Source organism: Bicyclus anynana, chromosome 5 (genome assembly GCF_947172395.1).
Source record: "Bicyclus anynana chromosome 5, ilBicAnyn1.1, whole genome shotgun sequence".
In the NCBI taxonomy this organism is placed as follows: Eukaryota; Metazoa; Arthropoda; class Insecta; order Lepidoptera; family Nymphalidae; genus Bicyclus; species Bicyclus anynana.
The window spans coordinates 2,028,396-2,050,680 of NC_069087.1; the positions used below are offsets into that span (position 1 = coordinate 2,028,396).

General features: G+C 35.0%; 2 protein-coding genes and 1 long non-coding RNA gene across 10 annotated transcripts; 2 read left to right on the forward strand and 1 right to left on the reverse strand.

Annotated features, from left to right (window-relative positions):
• Nucleotides 1-973: 973 nt before the first annotated feature.
• On the forward strand, nt 974-12,687 carry LOC112056407 (acyl-CoA-binding protein homolog). 2 transcript variants are annotated; one of them, XM_052881897.1, is made up of 4 exons: nt 974-1,041; nt 1,498-1,543; nt 4,390-4,507; nt 11,160-12,687. In XM_052881897.1, exons 2-4 carry the CDS (start codon nt 1,529-1,531, stop codon nt 11,297-11,299), a joined length of 273 nt encoding a protein of 90 aa, XP_052737857.1. In that variant the 5' UTR covers nt 974-1,041; nt 1,498-1,528; the 3' UTR covers nt 11,300-12,687. The 2 variants fall into 2 exon arrangements, with proteins under 2 accessions (XP_052737857.1, XP_023952605.1); XM_024096837.2 differs by having other exon boundaries at nt 1,008-1,268.
• Nucleotides 4,519-7,378, forward strand: LOC128198137 (uncharacterized). Its single transcript, XR_008250874.1, has 2 exons — nt 4,519-6,813; nt 7,256-7,378. It is a non-coding gene; the product is annotated as an uncharacterized LOC128198137 (long non-coding RNA).
• LOC112056405 (superoxide dismutase [Cu-Zn]-like) lies at nt 12,647-21,239 on the reverse strand. Of its 7 annotated transcripts, none has more exons than XM_052881891.1 (6): nt 21,198-21,239; nt 20,356-20,582; nt 19,526-19,588; nt 15,475-15,693; nt 14,695-14,819; nt 12,647-14,088 (listed from the first exon to the last, which is right to left on the reverse strand). In XM_052881891.1, exons 2-6 carry the CDS (start codon nt 20,530-20,532, stop codon nt 13,956-13,958), a joined length of 717 nt encoding a protein of 238 aa, XP_052737851.1. In that variant the 5' UTR covers nt 20,533-20,582; nt 21,198-21,239; the 3' UTR covers nt 12,647-13,955. The 7 variants fall into 7 exon arrangements, with proteins under 7 accessions (XP_052737851.1, XP_052737850.1, XP_052737849.1 ...); XM_052881890.1 differs by having other exon boundaries at nt 21,150-21,232; XM_052881889.1 differs by having other exon boundaries at nt 20,356-20,568; nt 21,099-21,226.
• Nucleotides 21,240-22,285: the final 1,046 nt, after the last annotated feature.

Sequence of the window (22,285 nt, forward strand, 5' to 3'; positions counted from 1 at the left end):
TCGTTCCAGTCCATCCGTACGACTATTTTTATCTTGAGGAATTCCTCATGGATAGCACCCTACCAGGGGGAGGTGTGAAGATAATGACGGTCTCCTACGTCCCAACAAAGTTCCATATCTGGTGAAATGAATGAAATAAAGGCTTATTAAATTTGTTAAGAATAAGAATTAATTTTCATTATATTTGGCCCCCTTCTTATATATGGATTTAAATATAATTTTGAAAACAATAATACCGTATACATGCTTAGTTACTAGTTTTAGATATTATTTAATTTTACATAGATAAGATCTACAAGCACATGTCCTGCATTAAAAAGATAACCAAGTTCTAAGTGGCTTTCCATAGAAATTATGTAGGTAGGTAGGTACAGGTAGGTAATTTTTCTTCAAAGTACTGCTAGTTTCATCAGCTGGACCTCTATTAATTATGTAAACTAAGTAAGTATGTACATATTATCGAAGACGTACCGTACTTTAACCCTATCGTGACTAATGCGTTTTTTTGTTTGAAATTTGCCGTGATTAAGGTTTTTCCTAACTACTGATATGTATAATTGTATATATACCTATTATGTAAATCAATCTAACGATATAGACGATTTTTTAATCTTGATTAAAGAATTATAGATAAGACTATTCACATTTTATTTTTCCATCGTTATTTTCCAAAAGAACAAGTTTTTACTTTGTTACTAAAGTGAACTAATACAAAACCTATATCTACTGTAGTCTAATTAAATTATTCTCTGGAGTAACAGACTTTGATATCAGACACACAACTAGGCCAAGTAATTCCAATCCAAGCTATGTTTTTGTAAAAATATTAATAACAAAATCCACTCAAAATAAAACGATTAGAGCAACATAATCATTAGACGGAAATACTCCATAACGATCAAGATGACTTTTCTAGATTTCACCTTTTTTGCACCTCGTACCTATATGTCAAACAAATGTCAAGATGTCAACGTCACAATAACGATTTTGATATTTTGATTTTGACAATTGACATTTGGATTTTGGATTGGAAAGTTTTAGGTAGGTACCGTAGAAATAGAATTTTTCATATTTTCTTTCTACGAATTGTTAGCATAATATTGATAAGAGTTCCTTTGATAACAATCGCATCGATTACTGTGATTGTTAACACGCTAACTGCTGTATGTGTTGATTGTTGAATCACGCTACGTCGACGCGGCGAAAAGTTTATAATTTTCCTTCAGTTTGTGTGAGACACTCGTTAAGAGCGGCTGCCTGTTTTTTAAGTGAGTACAATGATTTTACATTTAAATACCAGATCCTTACATTGATAAAAGTAATAATTCACCTTTGTACTGGTTTATAACTTTGACCAATGTCCAAGGTATCTAATAAGATCTTAATTTGAGCTATTAAGTAAGATACGATGTTAGGTTATAAAGTGGAATTGCCGGTCATGTAGGTACACTTTTTATTTTAATGCAAAGCAAATTGTAATGGTATTTTCTTTTCTAGGTTGCCTACATATTTACAGTATCAACCAGCCATGTCTCTACAAGAGGTGAGTTTAGAGGTCGATTAAGTAAATTATTATGTTGGGAACTAATTATTATAGATGGGTATGTAATAAGTGCTACAAAATGATTTGCAGTTATGAAAATTCATCAGGTAAAGTAGTAAATAAGTTTTTGTCTGTTTTGAATCCTTAGTAATCTTAAATTATTCTAATTTTTTTTATAATTTGCTTAAATAGATTATTATAAACTTAATTAGTTCCTGAGATAATATTACTATAATATGTTAAACAAGTTAGTTTTTTATTTAAAGAAAGTTCTCTAAGTGAAAGTGTTATACTTTACAATGGTTTAAATTTTTGTACTTTCCATTAATTTTACTGACTTACTTGGGAACTTTGTAATGAAAGGAAACTAAGCTGTAAATAACTGACACCTAAGGTAATTTACTAGCATTACAAGCTAATTTTAATGGTGAAATGCAATTTGATTTGAAACTCAAACCTTGCTGCTTCAAGGAATTAATGACTGGACATATATCTTGGGAGTTAATAATGGCTTTACAACCCTTTTGCCTTATAGAACATGTCCCTTTGAGGCAAAAGGATATGCTCTATAAGGTAAAGACATCAACTTTCCAACTCCAGCTAATTAGTGTAGATATTTATACTATCAAATAAATTAAACTTGTAGAAAAGGCTGTATATGAGACTGTTAAACAAATTGCATGTATCTACAATAATTCAGAGAGGATGTAATAAATAGCTCAGTGGATAAGACCTCTGCCTCTGATTCCCGAGGGTGTGGGTCTGAATCCGGTCTGGGGCATGCACCTTCAACTTTTAAGTTTTGTGCATTTTAAGAAATTAAATATCATGTGTCTCAAATGGTGAAGAAAAACATAGTAAGGAAATCTGCATACCAGAGAATTTTCTTAGTTCTTTGCGTGTGTGAAGTCTGTCAATCCATATTGGGCCAGCATGGTGGACTATTAGCCTAACCCCTCTGAGAGAAGATACAAGCTCAGTAGTGAGCCGAATATTGATTGATAATGACAATAGTTCAGCTAAGGGATGGGATGGGAGGCTTAGGGGCTGATGAAATAGTCCATAGTAGTTGAACTCACTTCTATAGGCTTTTTTCTTAGAATGATTAATGATTTATTAAAATTGCTACTATTTTAATTAAAATATTATACATAAACATATAGCAGTTTGAGTGTCCTCATACATAAATACAGAGAAAGTTGGCCTACTTAGTTATTTCATTATGGAATAAAAGTGAGATATATGATACTCGTATATGAGATTTTTAAATACATTTTTGTATGTATTTGATTATTTTCAAAATATTTGTAACAGGCTTCTTCTATTACAAGATAAAAAGGCCTATGAACTGAAATGTATGCATGCAATATTTCACTAGATGTTTCTTAGCCTATTCTCTTACTATAAGCATGGTAGACAGTTTTGGAGTTTTGACTGTGGTCACTTCGAAACGCGTCACTTTGGTCACGCAGGGTTTAAGTTTCCTTAACTGTTCCAGTATAAAGCATTTTTTTAATTGCTCCTTGGAATAATATAAGCAACCCTTCTTCTTCTTCAGTTAAAAATTATTTTAAAATAACTTTAAAGGTCTCTAGTAATTGGTTGCCATGAAGGTAACAGTTGAATGACTGGCCACATAAGTCCTCATGATATTCAGTAGGAAATATCAAAAAAATACATTTTATACTCAGACAATTAACTTATTGTACCGGAACACTTGGTGGTACGTTTTTCCAGTAACCGGGGATTGAACCCAGGACCTCTGTCTTGTAAATCCATTGCACACACACACCACCACTCTGTTATGGAGACGATCAGAGTATGGGGTCATGGCAACTTTTAACCTTCCTAAAATAATGTAGCTATCAGTCTGAGGCAACCAGCGGCGTAAAGTCCATATAGGCCGATTCCCGCCGGGTTACTTTTTAAAAATTTATATGTACATATTCATTATGGTAATGAATATACTTGTTGGATCAAGTGGTATGAATTTCCTTTTCTTTGGGGCTTACCTTTGTCGAAATTTTATCCTACGCCACGAGAGACTACATTAAACTTTGATTCTTCTTTGTCTTATTGAAATAGGTTGAATGTTATATAACCCAAAATAATAGATTTATATTGACTAAGCCACTCCTGCATTATTGATATATTGATACCTAGTTTCGATTATATCAACTGTGATTTCATTGTTTATCTTTGATTTTGTAGATAATATGATAACAATATATTAATCAGTGATACCTAACATGAAACATAATATCTGACAAGTGTTACTAATTAACAATAATTGTAATTTATTGTAAAATATTATATAGGTAATGGTATCCATACTATGAAGACAATTTTGTTTGACTGTATTTTAATAAATACATGTTTAATCAAGATTTTGTATACATTATTGTAATAAAAATATGAAAATGAGAGAGCAAAGGGCAATATCTAATTAAAATCAATCAATCTCTCTTAATACCTCTAGTGAAGTGTCATAGAGCGACTGGATGCTACTAAGAATTTCATGCAAGGAACAAAAATTTCTTATACCATAGCCCAAATCAGCAGGCTAATTCACTAACTTTCTTTATACTAACTACATAGTAGTTGACTTATACAATATTGAGATTCCATGTGACTTAATGTCATCTGGTGTCTAATGACAATTCTTTGTGGATATCATACAGTAGATAGATGACACTTTTCACTTGATTTAATAAACATCAAATTAGTGAATAGGCCAGGTAGATTACACGATTCAAATGAAAGCCTTATATTATATGCTAACTACTGCTAAGTTAAACACTTTAATGTAAAAATTAATTTTTAAATTATGAATATTTCTGTTTCAGCAATTCGACAAGGCAGCTGCCAACGTTAAGAACCTGAAGACTCTGCCAAGTGATGCGGACCTCCTGGAGCTGTACGCATACTTCAAACAGGCCACAGTTGGAGACGCTGATGCTGCCAGTAAGTGTTTCTTTAGTTTTAGCCTGCCTGTCCACCAGAGCGGAGCTAGTGAGCATAGCGGAGAAACGGAGTAATGCGGAGCGGAGTTGCGTACTGTCTCTTTCCACCGAAGAGGAGCGAGGCTCCGGAGCGAAGTGAGAAAATAATGTGCAGCCGAGTTGCAGACGTGATTCCCCGCTTCGCTTACCCTTTTTATATGAATTTTTAAACTAGCTCGCAAGTCTGTCTACTTAAGAACAGCGGAGATTTTATGCAATCCTAATAATAATTAATATTTCTGTTTCTCTGCTCCGCTGCCTCGCTCCGCTTCGGTGGACCGGCAGCCTTAACCATAGACTTGTATTGAACTTGATGCCACCTTTTCATCCAATCATGGCTTTTTTATGTCATTACTTTCGCCAATTTATTGTGACTGTGCTAGATCTCACTACGACCACAGTACATTAAAAGAGAGTAGTACTACCAAGTACCAAGGCTTTAAGTTATTCTATAATATGTGTAATTTTTTTCACTTTGACGACCCTTCTAGTGCAGTTGCCACAAAGAATAACCTTGGTTACAAACAGGGTGATTGTGGGATTGATTCCCAGCCTGGGTCAATGTAGGATTGTACATTATTTAAATTCCCTTTAAGGAGAAGAAGACTTGTATATATGAAGGCCTGACTCTGTAGGCCGTTAAAATAGCTCTTAATCATCATCATTGTTAGATTAGACAGAGAAGCATTAAACAAAAAAATCCATAAATTGCTTAAAAAACGCCTTAAATGAACGCTACTACGCTAAGATCACTGACAAACCGTCAGGGTGTGAGTTACAAGCATGTTGCCATGATAAAAATTGTTAATAAATGTTGTCAGCTAATGAAAAAAATACATTTTATTTAGTTCATTTAAAAAAAATGCGGGTTCCAAAAAAAAATATTTTGGGTTTTAAGCCCTATATTTTTTATGTTATAAGATAAAAATAAATTGTTCTGCTTAGTTGACACTCGGAATAAAGGCCCAGCCTCCATACAAAATTGGGACATGTCCTTTGGAATGGAAATAGATTTTACTTTACTTTCATACCGGGAAAGTTCATGGTTCCCATGGGATTTGTGAAAAACTGACTTCCACGCGGACGAAGTCGCGGGTATCCGCTAGTAGGTTATATAATCTTTGCATCACCACTTGGCAATTACGTAATTAGGAACGCTGTGCAGTCAAGTGTTAACTTTCGGTTTGCGTGAAATCCGTCTTATCAAGTTTTTGTTATGTGAGGTTATTATGTTATTATTTTTGTACTTTTGTTAAAAATAGACACAAACCACTAAATGCCTAAAAATAGAAAAATCAATCATTTTGCTCTGAAATGGCTTCCAAAAAACCCGGTAAATGGGCATTTAGCACTAATCTTGCACGCTTGGTTAAATAAATTGCAATTTGCAATATCTACTTATATAATATATAAGTAGTGTAACAGAATTGTGTAGGTACATGGAAATCCCTGTAAAAACAGGAAAATGTAGCATGAGGATGAATATACACACTTGAGTAACATGTATTATAGAACTAAGAAATACTAACATTTGCTGTTTGCAATCAACTACAGAATGCAGTCAAGTATCCAGTAAAAGATTGAAATTATAATTATTCGTTGGCTAGTTATAACTCAGGGGCACTCAGCAAAAATATGGGGCCTCTGGACTACATGGGCCCCTTACGTGTTTTTCCGTGTGCCTCGTATTCGTACTCGTAGTGCTAAGTCACTGTCATATTTATTTTAAGCGAGCATTTTTGTTTCTTTCGTGAGAAATATTTACCCTTCATTTGGGCCCCCCAAATAATTTTGATATCGGGCCCCTCTAGGGCACGCTACGCCACTGTTATAACAAATTAGAGCCAGTGCCAGTGACACTGAGCCCGTCAACTCGTAGCATGGTGGACTCTAAATTCTTCTCGTTTATAGAAGAGCCATGAGCCCTGGATCTGTATCTTATGATGATGATGATGATGATAATAATAACAATGGGTGGCGTGATATTCTTTAAGTGGCATCTATCAAGTGGTTATTCTGTATTTAATATAATCAAGTTGTCTTCAACTCGCCTCGACCTTACAAAGGGTCGGTGTGCTTTGCGAAGGTCACAGATATACGACATAATGTATTACGTGGTCGTTATTTGTATGCCACTAGATATAAGTTAACACGGCATAAATAACACAAAAATAGCAACAAGCACGAATAAGCTTAGCGAATGTGGTTACGATTTTCATAAGTAGTATCTCGTTTTGATCTGGTGAAAATTAACTACCAAGTGTACATGTAAATAATTAAAAATTTATTCCATTGTTAAGTGCCTTTAATGTATTTTAATTCTTCATATTACACAATTGCCAGGCCTTATTGTAAGCTGCTAAATAGGCTGATAAGGACTATTGTCCAGTTTTCGGAGTGAAAATATTTATTTGGTTTCGTCGGGTCTGGGTGAAGTTACCGCTTGCTTTCGTCGGTTCTTTGCGGAGAATATAATCTATACTCTATACTAATATAAAGTTGAGAAGTTGTTTGTTTGTTTGTATGACTAAACGCGCTAATCTCAGGAACTACTGGTCCGATTTGAAAAATTCTTTCAGTGTTAGATAGCCCATTTATCGAGGAAGGCTATAGGCTATATATATATATTATTGCCGTATTCCTACGGGTACGTATTTTATACGGCTGCCAAACGTGGCCGATCACTAAAGAAATAATTCATAAAATACAGGTTTCCCAAAGAGCCATGGAAAGGAGCATGCTAGGCCTAAAAATAAAACATAAAATAAAAAATAAAATAATAAGGAACAGGACAAAAGTTATAGACGCGGCCAAACTAGCATGTCTCCTAAAATGGCGCTGGGCTGGACACATAACAAGGACAACGGACGGGCGGTGGACAGAAAAGGTATTGCACTGGTACCCACGTGACGAGCGCCGGTCGAGAGGCCGGCCGCGACGACGCTGGCGCGACGACATCGTAGACACAGCGGGGACCACTTGGACAAGGTTGGCGAGAGATAGAGATACATGGAGAAGGATGGAGGAGGCCTATGCCCAAAAATGGGCGTTCCAATAATTAACTGACATAATATTAACAATGACGAAGAATTTTTCTGACATAAAATATTTATTAACATTTAAAATTGAAATTCAAATCAAAATTTAAATCAAACTTATAATGTACAAATTGAAATTGACATGTTTAAAAATTAATACTAAATTTATTATGTATAATGTTTTGCAATTACTTTTATATTATTGGAAATAAAGGCTTTATTTATTTATTTATTTATTTATTTATTTATTCCTACGGGTACGAGAACCACGCGGCGTCAGCTAATAACATTATAAATTAGTTAGGTATACGAAATAGGACACAAGGTGACCTTGACCAAAGACCAAAAAACACTAAAGAAGTTCTTTATAGTGTTTTTGTTATAGTTATTGTGATCAAATGTCTACAGGTATTTCATCTGAACAACAACGAATTCAAGTAAACTGTAAACATTTGTCCAAGTAAAATGAATTGTGTATTCTTTTGAAGATTTAATTCCGGTTTAGTGCAAATATGATGAGTATTGTATGAAATGGACCGCGACATTTTGACGGATACAATGCCACTTTTCCGCTCTGGTTAGTACACTAAATGTGAAACTGGAGTAAATGAAGAACTCAAGAATCTATTTTGCTAATGGTTCAACAGTTTTAAAACTATAACATGAATGTGTCTTTAAAAATCAGTGTTTTATTTCTTTCGTTGTGTTTTTTTTATTCTTTACAAGTTAGCCCTTGACTACAATCTCACCTGATGGTAAGTGAAGAAAATCTCATTCGGCCCAGGTGGGGATCGAACCCAGGACCTCCGTCTTGTAAATCCACTAATTGTGGTATGTCTACATGTACTTTAGTTTTCCTACGGATTTCCTCATTTTATCTTTCTTGAGACTCCCAACATAGCCCGTTCCATAGGTCACTGAGTGACGTTGAATTTGTGGATAAACTTTATATTTTCTAAAGTGTGTGACAGCCCCTTACTAACTAATGAACCCCCCTGAATGAATCCCCCTGAATGAAAAAAAAATGACTGCTGAAGAAAATAATGTATTTATTTGAATAAAAGGTAGCACATAAACGACCAAAAGAAATGTCTTTGTAATATTAATGTGATGGGTGTGCTTGTTTCTTGTCGGAAATGGATTAAATGTTAGAAGTAATTTTGGACAATTTTAACCTTAATTCTCACTTGGTATCAGTTATCAAGCCACCATTACGTAAATCTTGTCGCGAACCGAGAAGATTTACGTAATCCAGAATGAGAGGGGTTATGGCCAATAGTCCACCACGCTGGCCCAATGCGTATTGGCAGACTTCACACACGCAGAGAATTAAGAAAATTCTCTGGTATGCAGGTTTCCTCACGATGTTTTTCCTTCACCGTTTGAGACACGTAATTTCTTAAAATGCACACATGAAAAGTTGGAGGTGCATGCCCCGGACCGAATCGGAGGCAGAGGTCATATCCACTGGGCTATCACGGCTCTCTACAAAATAGCAATATATAATTATATAACAAAATATTTGGTATATCTCCTATGGGAAACTGTATAAATTTGTCTAGCAAGTTTCATGGCTTTCTTATAGGCGGTTTTGTCGGTATACTATGAGTTTGTTGTGGGCTCTTCTCGGACCAAGGCGCGTTTGGAACCCTCGTAACTTTAATTTTAAGTTTTCGAATAATTATTATCACCATTATCTTAAGTAATATTATTACCTGACGTTTCGAAAGAGCTTGTAAACTAAGCATATTTGAAATAAATGAATTTTGACTTTGACTTTCACTCAATGTATATTGAGTATACCGACAAAACCGTATCTACCGCCAAGCGGTAAGCGATAAGGATGTAGTTTAAAAATATTATAAATTAAATTCATAGTTATTAAGTGTTTTAAGTTTGCGGATCAAAAATCAATTTGCTATCAAAATAATAATTAATGGTGTATTTTCACGTGTATTACGTCCGCGATGGCAGGTTTATGATAGTAGTAATCTGTCGTTTTATCTGTTTGTCACTACGAGTACATTGGCAGGTATTTGATAATGATGTTTGCTGTTGATTTTAGGTCAGATTCGAGTATTGTACTGTAGGGGCTAGGCTATGTTTGAAGTGGCCGATTCCGCTTTTTTATTCATCGACTATATTTATAACTAGCGGACGCCCGCGACTTCGTCTGCGTAAAACCCTACTACTACGCCTACCCCTAGACTACCCCTACCCTACCCCTATCCTACTACCCCTATGGTATGGACCATGCGACGGCGACGGAAGCTTCAAAAATGGAGTAACTTCTCCCGTTTTCTCAACATTTCCCTTCACTGCTCTGCTCCTATTGACGGTAGCGTAATGAAAAGTGTACTTTAACCTGCCCAGAAGTATGTACAATTGTACCAAGTTTCGTTAAAATCCGTCGAGTAGTTTTTGTTTCTATAAAGAACATACAGACAGACAGACAGTATAGATAATTTTTGATGTTATGCGAATGATGGTAACTCAGTTTGGTTCAGAAGAGATACAAATTTATTCTACGGAACCCCCCCCTCCCTTGTAACATAACCACCTTCTTACATACAATGAAATTACATAAATAAATATAGTACGCATATGATATTGTAAAAAACTAATTTAATTTTGTATTTATTTTGACTAGTGAATTTTTAGATAGTGTTTTAAGAAATTTGCATGCCAGTATATGGCGAATTGTATAATCTACTTTAACATTTATCGTATACCAGCTAATGTACCTAACTATACAATTGCAAATAATTGAAATTGAAATCTTAATTCTGAACTTTATTTACTGAAAATTTCTTAGAAGAAAGAAAACTTCTGTATCTTATACCCTGACCCAGGATTCGATGATCTAGAACTCAATATCCGAAACCACATAGTCAAACAAACGAGGCAGAGCACACCCAAGCCAAACAAAAAAAAAATTATAAGAAATTCTACATTCCGATTTGGGAATCAAATCCAGCATAATTCAATTATAAAACATTTATTCCCCGCAGCAGATAGCTCGCGGCCTACCTACAAAATGATTGATATTTAGATTTTATAATAGGTACTTAGGTTAAATTTTTTAATCGCCCCAAACATAATTTATAATTTAATGAAGGGGTTAATCACTTATAAGCGCGTTATGTAATAATTAAAATGTTATTTATTACGTAAATCTTATCAAAGGTCTTACATTGCGTCAGATACTAAAATGGGCACTAAGTAGGTACTTAGCAATGATAATTATTATAAAGATGATTATCGACTCGATTAATATCTTCGTAATTATTACCGACTGTCTAGGCTATATTTTATCTAGGGACAAAATATAGCCAATATTACCTACCATATTATAGTTTATATTTTGTCTTCGATAAGTTATATTTTATCCCTAGATAATATACAGCATATGCTACTTGCTGATAACGTAGCTTTCCACTGGTGAAACAATAATTAAAATCCGATTTAAAGTCTTTAAATCTTAGCAAACAAACGCATATTCATATCTATAAAACTAAATAGAGAGGATAGAAGTTATGTTTTTTTTTTATTAATTTAAATATCGCTTAATTACAGACAAACCAGGCCTGTTCGACCTCAGAGGCAAGGCCAAGTTCGAAGCGTGGAGTGGCAAGAAGGGCGTGTCGAAGGAGGACGCACAGAAGGCATACATCGCGAAAGCTGACAGCCTCGTCGCTTCCATTGGACTTCAATAAATACTACTTTAAGCTCACAAGATAACACTACGAAAATGTCCACACATTAATTACATTACTAAACCTCTATTGTAAATTGTCAAGATGTACTAACGTAAAACGATTGTTGGTTACGCCAATGTCAGTTACGACACTTGCTTTAATTTGTTTAAGCGAGATTTGCGTGTTAAAAATACAAATTCACGTGACGTTATAACTTGGAGTATACACGTATCAAAAATAAGTTGGCCACATTTTATTATGGTATAACATAATAATTAATTCAAATATATACTTGTATGTTGGTGCTGCATGTTAATATTTGCACAATTTTCGTAGAAAGAAATCTATAATTCATGAATTTTTCTTTGAAGTAAACCATCAATTTTTTTTATTTAAAATTGACATTTTCATAGTGGTGTTATCAAACATATTTAAGTTGTAAGTTTAAGTTATTTTTCAAAGTTTTCTTATAACTATTGCAATAAGAAGAAGAAAACAGTATGCTTCCTACTAAACATAACAGATAAACGCATATTTATTGTATGTAAATGTGATTTACTACATAAAAGAGTACTACATAAAAGAGAAATTTCGTTGTGACAACGTCTGTAATTTTGTTAAAGAATATTTTTTTTTCAAATGTTTATTAAACAAATGTTATGACCACAGATGCATAATATTGAGTAAGTCAAAAATTATAATAATTTATGTATCTTGTGTTATTTACTGAATATGTGGAATGTTACTAAATGGGATAGCTAACACATTGGTTAGTAATTTATAGCATCAAAATTGATACTACGTAATCAGTTCTAGCAAGAACTGGTGTCAAAAATCGTTATTACAAGAAAACAATGAATGTAAGGCATTTATATTTTTATTTGTGTGTACGGTATAGGTTGGCTTAGGTTACTACTTCATCACAATTAGTAATATTACAGAATAAAAGTGACCAACATAATATATACATACAACACAACATATATAATACTACTTGCAACGTAACATGAATTATGATGTTTTTCGTGACAATTATCAGTGGCGTAACTATGTTTATCATCTAAACGAATTAATTGTGAGGGCCTCTTAAAAATATTCTTGAGTTCACGGCCTCGCGGGCGGGCCCTTTGAGCCGTGGGCCCGTGTCATTTTGCCAACCCTGACACTAGTTACGCCAATGACTGTAGGTCAAATATTTTTAAAAATTGTACTAACATTTTCTTCCTGGGCCCGTGTCATTTTGCCAACCCTGACACTAGTTACGCCAACGACTGTAGATCAAATATTTTTAAAAATTGTACTAACATGTGCTTCCGTAACATTTGAAATATTATCGTAAGTATAACTTTTTTTTTGGTCACCGTCTGGTCACTTTTGTTCAGTAAAATAAATAAAAATAAATGGTGCTCTCAACTTTTTTTTTACTCTACATTGTTACTCTACGATATTATGGGCATATTTTGTTAACTTTTTGTAAATTGCCGTAAAATAAATCGTGTGAAAAAAAATATCGTTTTTATTTAGGTGTGACTATATTTTTGTGGCATTTTTATTATTATTAGTATTAGTTGCGGATACTTAGAATAAAAAATCTAAGGTAAGTAGGTACCTAATATTGATCTAAGATATAACACACTTGCCTAGGAGATGCCTATTTACTCTTGTCTTATATGGCTGTAAGATTAATTCGTAAGTAAGAAATTTTAGCAAGCATAAATGAGAATCACAGCTTTAGGTACCTATAAAATTTAATTCTGAAGAATACTCTGGATAATGCAAGTATAAAGTGTCTAATGGATTGTCGGTTTTCGTTTCCGTCGGGAAGAATAGTATTAATAATATTTTTCTCGTATAATATTATAACTTTATACATATATTGTTATAAAATATTATGACTTTAAAAAATCGTGATTTCCCACGATGCATGAGTAATTATTTTAAATGGTCCAATGCTTTATTTATTTAATTGTCGATGTGGCATTGAAATTAGGAGATAATAACCAAAATCACAATAACTATTCAAATAGGCCTATAAATAAATTTGTACCTTTAAATTTGACCTTGACGGTCTTAGAGTTTATAGTTTGGGTAGGAGGCTTTATGAAGTGCCAGGTATCAAACGTTTGACCCTTAAATAATGTAAAACAGATAACTTGCTTAGAGCAAGTTCTAACAAACTCAGTTTTTATAAAAATTAGGTTCTCTATAACTAGCCTTAACCCGTCTCGTGAACACACGAATATACTAACTGGCACACCCTGGTCAGTGGTGTAACTGACACCTGAGGCCCGTAGCAAATTCATTGTATGGGGCCCAAGAATAATAGTCACATTTTTTTTAAATGTTAGATTACCCATTTCTGAGCTCACAGTCTCGAGCCGAGCCATTTTAGATCATGGGCCCGTTGGCTTTTTGCCAACCCTGCCACCCAGTTACGCCACTGTGGTCTGTAGGCCTATGATACTAGTATTGAAATTATAAATTATAAAAGTATTGAAAGAAGCGAAATTGTCCATCAATAGCAGCGGTATCAAAAATATCTTCCTTTTTTTTGCATTGTCGTTGATGCTAGGCCTACCTACTGTGTTAATATTATTTTTACTACAAAATAAAGTCTCAAAGTATAATTTAATCCAGTACAAGCAAAGTAAGACCGTTTAAGGGTCAAGATCGTTTAATTCAAGTATCCTATAACACCGCAAGCGATGGCCGGGCCCGACGTGCCGGTGAGCGCGCTGTCTTCAGTGCCCGCTCGGCCGTAGTCATCCTCGCTCTTCGTGATGGCTATGGAGCGGCCCACTATAGATCTGAGAGTAAAACAAAATTACTAACTATTATTATCTATGCAATAAATGGGGTGTAAAGTCACCGACATAGCATAGTAACGTGTCGCGAAGCTGAAGTGGCAATGGGCGGGGCGCATAGTTCGAAGAGCCGATGGATGTTGGGGTCCCAAGGTACTGAAATGGCGACCCAGCACTCGATAGCGCATTGTTGGTCGACCCCTTACCAGGTGAACTGACGACATCGCGGCTCAGGATCTTATGCGAGTTTTTACAAAAGGCCTATGTTGTGTAGGTATTAATTTATTATGTCAGCCACTGCCGATCAAGTCGTGTGTGCAACTGATCATATGTTGGTCGCGATCAGCATGAAGTCACGAACAACAAACAATCAGTTTTATCGGCGGTCAAGCCATTAGCGCTGCAGGCATGTGAGCTTACTTGATCGTCAGTGGCTGACATTAGAGAAAATCCTCTCAAATACGGCCGATTTGACGGCCTTCGTGGCGCAGTGGTATGCGCGGTGGATTTACAAAACGGAGGTCCTGGGGTTGGGTCCTACCGGCAAAGACGTACCGCCAAGCGATTTAGCTGCTTGCTGCAAATTAAAAGATTAAGTATGTTATCTACCTGGGACCAGTCAAAGAGATGAGGTGGTCGAAAATTTTCACGTTTAGTGGCGTGTTTTCTTCAGCTTTTATGTTGCCCAGATCGCCGACATGGCGTATGCTGTCGCGCGGTCCACCATGGCGTCCCTGGAAACACGTTTTTAGATTTTTAGTTTTCGTTTCATTATATTTCAAAGATATGGCTAATTTGTTAGAAATAGTATTTTCAATCGACTTAAAAAAAGGAGGACGGTCTCAATTTGACGCGTATGTTTTTTTTCTTTTTTTTTTTGGAGTTTACTCCTTAAGAATCGATTTTTCATATATAGCCCCCGGTATGAAAAAAAATATGGGCAGTAAAATTCGATGAACGAATGACAGCGTTACGTTTTTTGTGCGCAACCTATTCTGCGCACCTTTTACAGTGCGCTGTTGGCAACCGCGCACGTCGCGGCTTGCTGCTCCTCGGTTGCGCACCTTTCATTTTTCAGGCGTCGGTGTTGTGACGTACATAGTGTATGCTGCGGGGCAACATACACCTATTTAGACAGTCGATCTAGAAAGAGTAAACTCCATTCGTGCGTCGGAGCTGACATACACTTTTTTATGTTGTAACCTCTTAACTTCGTAATTTATTAACCAATTTTGAAAATTATTTTTTTATTTGAAAGAGTAGTAGACTTCCAGATTGGTCCCATTTCATTTTCATGAAAATCGGTTTAATAATTCTGTGTTAAAACTTTACGTCTTTGGAGTATCCATTTTTATGTCAAAAAGATTATTTGAGTATTAGGTTACTTACATAATAAGCTATAAAGTGAGGTCCAATCTCCTGGCAGTTGTCCTTAATGTCGCCACTATGGTGGACATGCAGACCGTGTAGCCCGGCGGGCAGGCCTGTGATGTTGCCTTCGATGGTCACGGGCCCGTTGGGGACGACCTGAGTGAAGACCAGGTCGCCGTCCACTTCAGACTCCTGGTCGGCTCGCAGATGTACTATCGCTCTGAGACCTGGGCGGGGCTGGAAGTAAGACTGAATTAGCTACTTCATAGGAAGGCACAGAAAGGGAAGTAGGTAACTGTTGAGATATAAGAAAAGAAAAGAAAAATATTCAGCACGCAGCACTAGAAAATGGTCTGTATTGTCTGTGGTACAGCCTCTTTTGTTTTTCATGTAATTCCATCCGGTTAGAGCCGGAGTGTGTTTTCAAAGTTGTAATGTTGTACCTAATGTCTGCTCTGTTACTAACTTCTTTCTTAATTCTTCTTAAACCATTGCTTTTATTTATTTAAATCCAATTTTAACGTGTTCTCTTAGGTACGGGGGCTTTTTTTCGTAAGGGGGAAATCCTCATGGGCACCGGTTTGGGTAGTGCCGGACTCTTACCAGCTAAAAATACCTCTTACTTCCAGACGCTGGTGAACCTGCCATTTAGTCTACCACCAGCGTCACAGCCTTTTTCAATAGGAACGGGGAACACTGTCAACTTCCCGACTGATAGGGTTATTACTAATAGGGGAATTAAGCCGTCGGTTCTGGTTATTATCATTAATCTCAGATAAGTAGGTAAAATGTTAAGAATTTTAAGTTTAACATTACCTATCACTAGAGTTTGTTTCATGTAGTATGGTGCGGATGGGTTCGTTTCACTCTTGAAAGTTTGCCGCGATTCACGATAATGCTACATATTATGAACGTTATACAGGCGACTGTTACCGTACCCATGCTATCTGAAAATCACTTTTACTCGCTAACCCGTATAGGAGCTGCGTTTTTTTAAATTTTAATTAAATAATGGCGTGTTACTTTATCTCACTGGCTATATCCGGCTTTATGTAAATATGCAGAATTGCCAAGAGACCTTGACACAATGTTTTTAAGAGGAAGACACGCTCATTAAGTGCACGCTATGACTATCTACATCTGCCAGTGCAGTTATCTTGATAGATAAGTGCAATCGTTGTCTTTTTCTCTGCTACAGAGGCGTGTTCAAAATTTGTGGTTGGTAAATAGTTTTGTTTCACAATCTTGCTTGATGGAAAGCAATGCCAATGTGATCTAACTTGGGGCACTTATCTCGAAAATATTTACCGTGCAGCTACCTACAACTTGTATTTTAGATAATAGGGATAATAACAGTTTTTTAAATTGTATATAAATTAGGTGCATACTAATAGTAAAGCAATTTTGTAAAAGTAACATAATGGCTGTGATCATTACTTTCGGATTCAGGGATTTAAAGGGTCATATTTGCGGCATCGCCACAGATCCCCGAAAAATGCTCCATACAAAATAGCACGAATTGATGACGTCGCAGATCATACCTAATGATCGTTAGATTTGTTTTGCGTTCAAACAAAATTACAAATATCTTTGTTATTTGTGCTTTTAAGTTTATGGTTCAAATATTGAAAAATTTAATGTGAGGAAGCTAAAAATGTTTCATCTAATTACGTTAAAACATTTTTAACATAATATTTTGAAATGTTATAATCTTATTTATTTTACAACCATCCAGACAATCATTGCTTTTTACGTATAAATTACTTAATATTGACCTTATTTACCCGAATGTCTCATAAAAATATACCTATTCAAACCTACTCATCGTCCCCATTATAGATAAACTTAGAAGAACAATGAAGTCCATGTTTCCTTGATTTATAAACAAGCAATCGCGCAATAGCAGTTTCCTTATTATGGTAATGTGAGATATGATCTCACATACTAATTTGTTTTGTAACTACTCGCAAGTAGATTCCCACTGGTTAGAATCTATTTAATTATGTGCCAACCGGAAACCGTTGGTAATTAAAATGGCCGACATAGTTTTTAATGTTTTGGTATCTGCTACCTAGGCAACTAATCCTTGATCAATAACAATTACTATCAAAATCTAGCCCCGACCTAAAAATCTAGGCGTGAATGTGTGTTTATATCTAGATTCAAAATACCTTTTAGTAAGTACCTACCTAAACGATTTAAATTGAAAAGAATAATTAGAATGTTTAGTTTTTTTTTGTAGGTAGGAAATTACAAAATTTTAGTCGGCTGCAGACATTATACGTTGCTATTATTTTGTTACAGGCGTTTACATTTAACACTACTTATACGTACTTAGTTGCTTATCATCAAAGTGATATGGTTGATATGTTATTTTGAGTCAACTATCGATGCAAATTGCATTAAAATCTGTTGCCTAGTTAAAAGATTCAAGCGTAGGTACATACAGACGACGGTATATTAATATTTCAGTCAAAATCGATTAGAGATGCGCCGAGTAACACTTTTGCCGAGTAACGAGTACCGAGTTTTACTCGGTTCAATTTTTTTTCAATCGAGTACTCGGCCGAGTAACTCAATTTACGTGCAACGGTTCAATCAAATTCATTTCGCACGCGTAAACAAGTATTAATTCAATTCAAAATTGTTTTTTTCAAGTAGGCTTAGTTTACAAGCACTTTTGAAACGTCAAGTTTGACTATTTGTAGTGACTCTACCACCAGCTCAGAAGGCGCAGTCTCCTGTTAAAAAGAGCGACGAGAAACTCAGTTGTTCTTTTAAATCTTTCATTTTAATTTTATTTAAATTAAATTGAGATTTTCAAAGATTTCATAAATTACTAATAAATACTTTTTGATTAACACTGTTGTTTTAATTATATTATGTACCTAAATAATGCTTTTCTTAAACAAGGTATACTCGGCATTCACCGACCGAGTTATTCGGCCGAGTACGAGTATCAAAAAATCCGCCGAGTACGCCGAGTACCGAGTATCAACCGAGTACTCGGCCCATCTATAAAATCGATACAAATTATAAATACGCAAAATATCACTGATATTTAGTATGTTTGGACCCATTAAGGGTCATGTAGCTATTATTGTATACCCAAGTTTGCAAAACGCAAAAAGTAGTAGGTAAGTGAGGTAAGTAGATTTTGTGGGATTTTTGACATATAAAATTTTTTTTACAACTTTTTGTGAGTTTGAGTCTTTAAGATTTCATTAATTATTGTTTGTCTGTCTGTTTGACTGGCCTACAAGATGTGCGGCTGCGGATATGCGGTCGCTTGTGTAATTATATATACTCGTATTTGTTACATGACATCTGTTAAATATGTACTAATTAGTTATATTAACATTTACTTAGTCATGATTTAAAAAATCCAATTAGGTGTTAAGTAATTTTATTAACGACCTACGCATCCAGCTAACATAATTAAATATACTCGTGCTAATTACTTAAAGCCTGTTTAGTGTTGCGAAGCCTTCTAACTGAAACCCAGACGTACCCGTGGGTCGGAGATTAAACGCTAAGTCAAGTAGAGACAACCAGTTTGCAAATCTGTGCAATGTATAAACCTTAGAACCGCCAGACATGATAGGCTGTTAATGACGCAACCTTTGCCGAGTAGATTATTAAAAACATAATAAAAATTACTCTTTGAACCAAAGAGAAATTACGTCCCTTTGGTTCAAAGTTTACACGATTATCTCGCGGATGATGTCGCAAATGTTCGTTAGTAGTTTTAGCTTGAATTCTAAAAAAATTGTCCCAGGATTTAGCTAAAACTATTTTCTGTTAACAGATAGCCCATTTAAAATTCATGGTTTTCATTCTTCAATAATAATTGATAGGTATAAAATATTTTTCATAGTTCTACGTGTGTGCGTACTTACTCATTTTTTATGCAAACCCCATAGAGTAGGAACTTCTATATTCTTTAGAGTACTTGATGATTTAGAGAATGTGATAGACTGTCTTTCATCTAGTATCTTATGAAATAGTTACATATTTATGTTCAAATATCAATAAAAAAATATCAGTTTCGTTTTATAAAGGACCTTACCGTTGCTAATTCTATTTGCTTTTGTGATCGATCACCTCCTACGGGGAGCCCTGTGCCGAGTTCCTGAAAAGATTTAGATAGGTTACATTAAAATGTATACTATCCACATCCAATGGTTAGCGAAGCTGAAACTCACATTCTCTAATACATTCTCCATAGCGCCATAGTGTATTAGGCAAATAAAATTTCATTTAATTTCATAGGTACGTACTGTGGCATTAATGTTAATAACCTAATCACAGAGTAACAAAGTGAGTCTTTACAAGCAACGCACTGAAGCCGGTGACTTCCATTAAAAAAAAACTTCACCCGTCTCTTTGACAACCGCATAAGTATACAAACTTTTTTCACAATTTGTATTTCAAAATTTAACACTAACAAAACAACAATTACGTAAATTAATATAATAATCAATAATTACCAATAAAAATACTCCATGTTATTTCTTTAGCTTTTGTGAAAAAAGAAACAGTTTTTAAAATATTTAAAAACGTAAGACGCCATTTTTCTTTAATAATATTGAAAATTGATGCGAGCGACGCTTCGTGTCGTACTGACTCGAGATTGTATTACTTTTTGTTTTTCGTATTTGGAGCGGCTACGACACCGTCGTGTTCCGTACTCTCCATCTTTATATGTTATTGATTAATCTTTGAACTTAATTATAATCATTCTATTTTATCTAATTTCTATTTAATTATATTTTATTATAATAATCAGTTTATTTCATCGTCACATGGATCAGGCTTATTTTCTTTTATGGAACTTAGAAACTCACCACGCACTTTCAAGGCGGGTTGGCGTGATACAATTAATTTAAATGAACTTACATAGAAATAAGGCTCCATGAACACTTCATATAGATCGCTCTGGTAATCTTCCACCGCCGGTATAGCTTTGATTACCAGGTTTCTCCCGTACCCGGGTATGCCTTGGAAGCTTTTACCATTCAACACGGATATCAACCACAGCAATTGACCAAAAAATATGTGCAGACGTAAATTCATTATTATATCGTTTTTAGTTCGAAATTGCACTTAAAACTGTAAAGTGTAAACTGTAAAAGTAGGTCCTAAATTATTAATTACTTAAAGATGTTATTTTAGAAGTCACAGATAAATTTGATACAGAACAGAAACCCGATTAAACTAGCTATAAATTATACGAAGGCCGTAACGCAATAAAATAACTTAAAACTCTACAAAAATATATGCAAAAATTGGATCAGACGACCTAATCTAATAATTAATAATGAACTAGTTGGTGGTGGTAATTAAATACATAACTTAAATCAATAAGACATCACTTAGTCAATTGATCATAAAGAAGAATTAATTTAAATCATTCGTGTAATCGATTAGATCGATATAGAATGTGAGTATACAATTATACAATTCAGATGACAAAATAATCACAAACAGATATATTTTTTAATATACCACTTTAAAATTTTTAGATACGTCTAAAAATTTGTCGTCTTTGGGAAACCCGAAAAATGAAACCAATACGGCAAAATAGCAGTTCAATTTGCCAACAAAAGCTTAAAAACACTTTGTTAGTTCGCGGTTAGTACCCGGATAATAGCTTTTAAAGTCGTAATCCGGATAATATGAAGTTTTTATACAACGGATCGGGTTTCTGTTGTAACTTGTAAGTATATTGGCACTGGTACGCGTTATCTTAGCAACGGTTTTGTGAACAATGAATTGTTATTTAGAATAGAGGTTGTATAAGTTTTTTTTCTTATATCATGTAATTAATATGTTGAGCCAAGAGATCGTGGAGAATTCAATGATTTAATATACTTTTATGAGCAGCTCAAGGCTAAGCCTCAAGTCCCGTACCTTCGACACTGTTGGGAGGAGATGTCCCCACTGCTTAAACTCTCTTTGGAGCCTTCCCTCCAGGGAGGAAGACCTAACCCTTCAGGGGGCCATTAAATTAAATGATTGAGCAGTTTAAGATTAGACTTAACTACTTAATTTTCACCTTAGGAAAGACTAGGTACTTACAACAAGTTAAGTTGTAAACAAAGAATACTTGGAGTAGTGCTTTGCAGAGAGCAGAAAGTTGAGATTTTAAAACAATAACCAAACCACAAAAAACATATGTACAAGACCAAAAATCTTTACCGGGAAGAAATATCGAGTTGGAGTTTTCTGCTAAAACCCTCACTGGATCACCTTCTTCACTGCATCTTGGGAGGATTTTTTCATTCAATGACATATTAGCACTTCACTGAGGTGTCATTAGATGTTAGGATGCTGTTTAAGATGGAAGATGGGTTTGGGTGACGGAAGGATTGTAGGTTAATTAATAATGATTGTATCGTAAAGACAATAATAATTCTTAGCTATAATCCTCAGCTTGACAACTGGGTTTTGAGTTACCTGTCGCACTGTATCAAATAAACATTATGTAATATAGAGATGCGTATTATGGGTGCGACGGGATAGAAGATAGGTGCGATGTGTTCTTCGATGTTACCACCTGCTCTTGGAGTAGTACGTTTGGATGGTTGTCATTAGGTCTTCGTGCGTTGCCAAGGTTCTACGATTGAGAGGCGTGACTTAACCCCAGGGCCACGGCTTCGTCGCTTTAACGGTAGTAATAATGCATAGGCCGTTAATGGAACAAGCAGATTGGTAAAGTCTACAACTGAATATTACACAACAATTTTGAAATTTTAAGCTTCACGTGCCTGTGATCATACCTTTCAAATTAATATCAGATGCTTGGCGGTACAAATAAACATAGCGT

Bases quoted from the DNA above. Each gene is read 5' to 3' on its own strand.
- LOC112056405 (XM_052881891.1), bottom strand. From the start codon at position 20,532: ATGAATTTACGTCTGCACATATTTTTTGGTCAATTGCTGTGGTTGATA. The intron at 19,589-20,355 runs GTAAGTTCATTT...AAATCTTTTCAG, and splicing joins TCATGGAGCCTTATTTCTAT to GAACTCGGCACAGGGCTCCC. The intron at 14,820-15,474 runs GTAAGTAACCTA...ACGTGTTTCCAG, and splicing joins CTCACTTTATAGCTTATTAT to GGACGCCATGGTGGACCGCG.
- LOC112056407 (XM_052881897.1), top strand. The intron at 4,508-11,159 runs GTAAGTGTTTCT...GCTTAATTACAG, and splicing joins TGGAGACGCTGATGCTGCCA to ACAAACCAGGCCTGTTCGAC.